The 6,033-nt window shown below is 37.5% G+C and overlaps 1 protein-coding gene across 3 annotated transcripts; it reads left to right on the top strand.

The window, feature by feature from the left end:
* The first annotated feature begins 87 nt into the window (after positions 1 to 87).
* On the top strand, positions 88 to 5,845 carry HCF136 (photosystem II stability/assembly factor, chloroplast (HCF136)). 3 transcript variants are annotated; one of them, XM_021437664.2, is made up of 10 exons: positions 88 to 893; positions 997 to 1,232; positions 1,629 to 1,759; positions 2,165 to 2,297; positions 2,442 to 2,600; positions 2,774 to 2,896; positions 4,055 to 4,129; positions 4,421 to 4,536; positions 5,471 to 5,555; positions 5,739 to 5,845. In XM_021437664.2, the coding sequence occupies exons 1-9, from the start codon at positions 536 to 538 to the stop codon at positions 5,535 to 5,537; spliced, it is 1,398 nt and encodes a 465-aa protein (XP_021293339.1). In that variant the 5' UTR covers positions 88 to 535; the 3' UTR covers positions 5,538 to 5,555; positions 5,739 to 5,845. The 3 variants fall into 3 exon arrangements, with proteins under 3 accessions (XP_021293339.1, XP_021293280.1, XP_021293400.1); XM_021437605.1 differs by having other exon boundaries at positions 5,471 to 5,845; XM_021437725.1 differs by lacking the exon at positions 2,442 to 2,600 and having other exon boundaries at positions 5,471 to 5,845.
* The last annotated feature ends 188 nt before the right edge of the window (positions 5,846 to 6,033 follow it).

Genomic DNA, 6,033 nt, shown 5'->3' with positions numbered 1-6,033 from the left:
CATGGATCCAAGTTGATTGCATCTCCTCCAAGCTTTTGGATGTAATGTAATTGGGTTATAATGGATCAAAATTTCGTAAACTGAAAAACAATAAGCATCAACCAAACTCTTAAATCCCAATCGGTGAAGGGATTTGTCCTATGAACGAAAGAGAAGAACGAAAACAATTATTGTGACACAATTCTAATCATTGGCCCTTTCTGTGCTACATTTCATGTCATACTTGAATTGGGGTTTGAATTTTGGAAGATGGAGTTGCTGGGTATCGATCACTGTACCTCTCGCATGCTACGCCAGTGCTCTACCATCTGAGCTGCACCCAATAGCGGGTAAAATGATCTTTTCATTCAAATTAGCTACAATATTTAAATAATTGCAGAGAGTGGCATGTTCTGCACCCAGTAAGATTTTGACGCTCGAAACTGCCCGCGTAGCCGTTGATAACCACCACCATTCGGATAAGAAACAACAGAAAAGAAAAGAAGACAAACGCAGAGCGCCAGCTTTCTGCAACAAAGGAAATAAGTGACATACAATGGCAATGTCCAATCTTCAAGTGAGCGACTGCTCCAACCTTAAACCTTCCTTAACTTCTCTCTTCAATCCCCGCCTTCTCCACCGCCCCCAAGCGCAACCCCACCCGCGTTTCATCTCCAAAGCTTCTCTCCACCAACCCCACCTCTCGTCTTCTTCTTCTTCGCCAACACTCGTCAACCGAAGGCAACTTATATCGCAAACGGCGTCACTTTCGCTGTCGGTTGCAACTCTCTCAGCTCTCCAACTACCAGCCAAGTCCCAGGAAGTTTTGTCGGAATGGGAAAGAGTCTACCTTCCCATCGATGCCGGTGTTGTCCTTCTAGACATTGCGTTTGTCCCAGATGACCCAAACCACGGTCTCTTTTCTTTCTTGTACTTATTAATGAGTTTAAATTGCAGCTTCTTTGGCTTGATGGAACTGACTAAGTATTTAATTTCTTTTTATGGTGGTTTTTATAGGATTCTTGCTGGGGACAAGGCAGACTATTTTGGAGACAAAAGATGGGGGAAATACATGGGTTCCACGTTCAATTCCTTCAGCTGAGGATGAAGATTTCAACTACAGGTTTAACTCTATTAGCTTCAAAGGGAAAGAAGGTTGGATCGTCGGGAAACCCGCAATTTTGTTGTACACTTCAGATGCTGGAGAAAGCTGGGAAAGAATTCCATTAAGTGCTCAACTTCCTGGAGATATGGTCAGCTCTCTACCTTATTACAGGCATTAATGGCGTTCACTTAAACTTGTCTTTCCTCATATTATGCATTTCCCAGTAAAGGCACTTGTGAGGGTGCAATTTTTGGAAATACTTTTTTTTACATTAAACCCAGTCGTCAGAAAGGGATGTCATGATTTTCAGTTGATTAAACCAAGATACTTCCTGAAATAGTAACCTTATCCACTGTCCTTTATTCCTATTACGACTAACACACAATTGAATGTGCATCAACACTGAAAGCTTACCACACTTTGTTTCATTGTGGGCTGTTATTGTCAATTTATTTGCAAATACTTGAACTACTGTGTGTGTGACTATGGCTAGTCTAAAATTGGTGAGTTAAGTGATTTTGTTAAACCATCTGGATTTGTGCAGGTATATATAAAGGCAACTGATGAAAAGAGTGCAGAAATGGTAACTGACCAAGGTGCAATATATGTTACATCAAACAGGGGCTATAACTGGAGAGCTGCTGTTCAGGAGACCGTCTCAGCTACTCTGAATAGGTGTGCTTCTGTTTAAAATAAAGTTGAAATGCAATTTTGTTCCGTAGAATCTTTATCACAAAGGACTTTATCTGTATAAACCTATTGAAAGTTGAAACTAGAATTTGAAAGGAAAATTTTTAATAAGAAAAAGATATAAATGCCTTCATATTCATCTTTATTTTGATGTGCTCACTCAAGTTTACTAGTATTATCATATGCCTTTTATTAAAAATTAAAAGGAGCACTGCACTTTGTAAAGCAAGTTAGCATGCCTTAAACAAATTGGATTGCCAGGAAGTGATAAAAAAAAACTGGATTGCCAGGAAATTAAGTAGGCAATAAGCTCATTCCCTTGAGGAACTTCCATAAGATTATTAATTGTGTGTAGGGGAAAATGCTTACATTGCTTCATTACTTCTGCAGAACAGTTTCTAGTGGTATTAGTGGGGCAAGTTATTATACTGGAACTTTTAACACTGTCAATCGCTCTCCAGATGGACGATATGTGGCTGTCTCAAGCCGTGGTAACTTTTATCTTACATGGGAGCCTGGGCAGGTATGATCCATTCTACATGGTTTAGCTTTGCTCAAATCTTTGGTGGGATTGTTTTCTAGGATTTAGGGGCTTGCTTCTCTTTTGAGATTTTCTCTTAGTCATATTGGATGTAAGTAAAGTAACTAAAATATTATTGCTATGTAGGAAAAAATAACAGGAGAATGCTTGCTCATAACCAATATTATTGAAGTTGAAACATTATTGCTATCAGTCATGCTGCTATATATTATCAGTGGCATCGTGGATCCCATTGCATCATCTTTTTATTTTCCTGCATATATGAGTACAACGGACTCTTCATTGGTGAGATATGAGACCTCATGCTCCTCTGGTTTTGCATTCTCAACGATTTAGCATGCTCATGGTAGTGGATGGCGTGAACTATGTGTGTTAGGAGCAGAAGAGTTTGGTCTCCTTTTATTTTAATTGAGCATATGCAGCATACTTAATGAGCATCATTGCTTTATAATTTACAGCCATTCTGGCAACCACATAATAGAGCTGTTGCCAGAAGAATACAGAACATGGGATGGAGAGCTGATGGTGGTCTTTGGCTTCTTGTCCGTGGAGGAGGACTCTTTCTTAGCAAAGGCACTGGGGTAAGCAAAATTGATGATATCCCCTAGTTTATTCATGTCAATGTTTAAAATTATCTCAAGGAAATTCTTATAAGATGTACCGCAGATATAATTTCACAAAAACATCTGGATTTGCTGTAGGAAAAATAGTTGTCATTTGAAAAAGTTGTCAACTTCCTATAGGCTGAAAACTTAGGAATAGTTGACTAGTCAAAGAAGAATAATAATCAAGATTTCCGTTCTTAATAGCAAGTTCTCATAGGGAAAGAAAGGTTAAAATACGACTTGTGCTGTTTTCCTAGGCTTAGAAAGAATGCAGAAGTGGGAAAATTGAAAAGCATCGGTAAATATTGAAATTTTTTGTATTATTCTTGATGAAGAATTTTTACTGAAAAAGCTGATGTTAGCACATCAGATAATCCCTTAGATTACAAGCGATTCACACATGGGAAGTATAAACTAAATCAACATATCTGATTGGTTGCTGGCAGTTTATTGTTAACAGTTTCATTGTGGTTCCTATTTTATTGTTAGTGGTAGTTTTCCATTTCATGTTGTTGGAGGTTGTGTCTCCACCCTATTTTATTGTTAGTGTAGTTTTCTGTTTCATGTTATTGGAGTTTTTCTCCACCTTTCCACTTTCTTGCTTTAAGGGTGGTTATTCCACCAAGCTGTAGTTAAAAAAGGAGTGAAGTTAATAAAGGAGGCTTGTTCAGCATCTATTCAAGTTTTTGAGTACTCAAAACTCAAGAGATCTGTAGGTTCTCTCTAATGAGCCAGCACTACAAACATAGGTCAAAAAAAGAAACCGTCCACCCAAGTACCTAGCGTACCTCAAACTAAACCACCGTTCCACACATCGTCCCATAACTCGATCCGTTTCGAGGGATCGTATCAGCTGACATGAATGTTTTCCTAGAGATGTATTGGTCACTTCTGAATGTTGATAGCCTGCTATCAACGTCCTATGAACTTGATGACATAGAAAACACAGCAAATTACTCTATCATGAATGCAATCAGTTGCTACCTATTGCACCATCTTTAGTAATAAACTTTTAATATTTAATATTGTGTTATTCTTCATACAGGTCCTCATTAGCTTGTTTGAGTTTTGGGGTTTCAATTGCCACTGATGTACTGCTCATTGTCCTTTTTGTTTAATTTCTAATTTTTTCAGATAACAGAAGATTTTGAAGAAATTCCTGTACAAAGTCGTGGTTTTGGCATTCTTGACGTTGGTTATCGATCGATGGTAACTAAAATGTGCTTAAATATTTGGCCCAAAGAGTTTATCCAATTCTACAGTGTGGCTTCAAGAAGACCTGGATGAGTGGTTGCAGCACCCATTTCCTGTGTCACTCAACAAAATCTTTTGTGTGCAAACATGCCCATGCATATTAGATTTTGTGTTAAATCACATACATGTTGCATAATTATGCATGTATATGCACTTATATGTTGGCCTGTACATATATAAGAAATTACTAGTTTTTTCTTTTCCTTTGAATTTCTGAACTGCTAAATAAATGATTTGATTGTGCAGGAAGAGGCTTGGGCAGCTGGGGGTAGTGGGGTTTTGCTGAGAACTACCAATGGTGGGAAGAGTTGGACCCGTGATAAGGCAGCTGATAATATTGCTGCAAATCTATACTCAGTGAAGTGAGTCTAACCTTTTAAAAGCTTGGTTACTTTCATTATTTAATTTTGCACTGAATGCGCATCATGTCGGAGGTAACTTTCTATTGCCCTTATCATTAATCAGTTGGAAAGAAGGGAAAAAGGTGAGGAAAGAAAGAAAATGAAGAAGAGGAAGAAAAGTTGTTTTTTATTCCTCATGTTTAGTATGAAAGATGGAAAATAGATGGAAAGAAAGAGACTAGGAATACAATTGTAAACAAATGTTTTTCTCCCAATTTGGAAGGAAGAGAAATGTGCAAAATCTATCTATTTTCTTTCCTCCTCCTATTTCCCTCCTACCAAATGAAGAAACCGAAGGAAAGAAACACTATTTTCCTTCCACCCCCGTTCATTCCTTCCTCCTTCCCTCCTATCCAACAAAGTGTAAGATCTACCATGCTCCTTCTGTTAGCTAATATTGGAATTCTTTAAATTCATGTTTCCTAGATAAAGTTCAATCGGTGAGGCATGATGAAGCCAAGCATGACTTCCAGAAAACCTTCCCCATATAAACAATGACAAGAATAGTGGGATTTCATCAAGTAGACTTGCATTTCTCTGTTTTGCCCTTCTCCTCTGTTTTCTCTTATATTTAGTGGTTATTCCAATTTTTATTATTAAATGGAAACAAACCTACTTTTTAACTTCACGAAAGGTTGGTCTAGGTATGGCTTGCTTAGTGGAGGCCTACCTAGTCCTAACCCAATAAGCACACAGATTAAGTTAACACCGTATTTAATCAATGCCTAACTCCACAATAGCTCAAACTTTTCAAACTCAATCACTATAGCAATTAATAAAAAAAAAAACCTCGAAAAGGGAAGCAATATGAACTGTCCAACACTTTAATTTTCCCTTAAATCTTTAAGCTATATTTAACTGAAGAAGGTAATTGATCTGTAAATCTTATATGCAGGTTTATTGATGACAAGAAGGGATTTGTACTGGGTAATGATGGTGTCTTGCTCCGGTATCTTGGATAATGCTGTAATGTATACATGGTAATCAATTGAAATTTATTTACCTTTGAACATTTCTTTCCATATCTGTGTATGGCAAATGGCAAAGATTCATATGGAAATGTTTCCCTTGGGGAATGAACTCACATGTTCATGGTAAACACGTTTTTTGCTATGGAAAACGTGGGAATTGGCATCAAACTGATGGCATTCGTATTTGGGCAGGTATTCAATGATGCTTGCAATTTTGTAATAGCTGATATACACTACTCTCTTGGTGGTGATATTAAGAGGGACAAATTCGGTCAATGTGATTCTGTTCTTTTCTTTATTGGTTTGGTGAATGTGGTTATATATATACTATTTTACATTAGATTTCTACAAATGTTTGCAAAAGGAAAAAAAAAAAAAAGTTATACCCATCAAGTGAGAATCCACTCATGTAACCATGCCATGTTTTTTAGCTAGTGGGGGGTGACAATTTGAGCTTCCTCATCCCCTTTTGCCTACTTGAGATAAA

Source organism: Theobroma umbraticum, unplaced genomic scaffold (genome assembly GCF_002168275.2).
Source record: "Theobroma umbraticum cultivar Fairchild unplaced genomic scaffold, ASM216827v3 scaffold_30.0, whole genome shotgun sequence".
NCBI classification, from domain to species: Eukaryota; Viridiplantae; Streptophyta; class Magnoliopsida; order Malvales; family Malvaceae; genus Theobroma; species Theobroma umbraticum.
The sequence above is the reverse complement of the archived record's forward strand: the minus strand, read 5'-3'. Positions and strand labels throughout refer to the sequence as shown.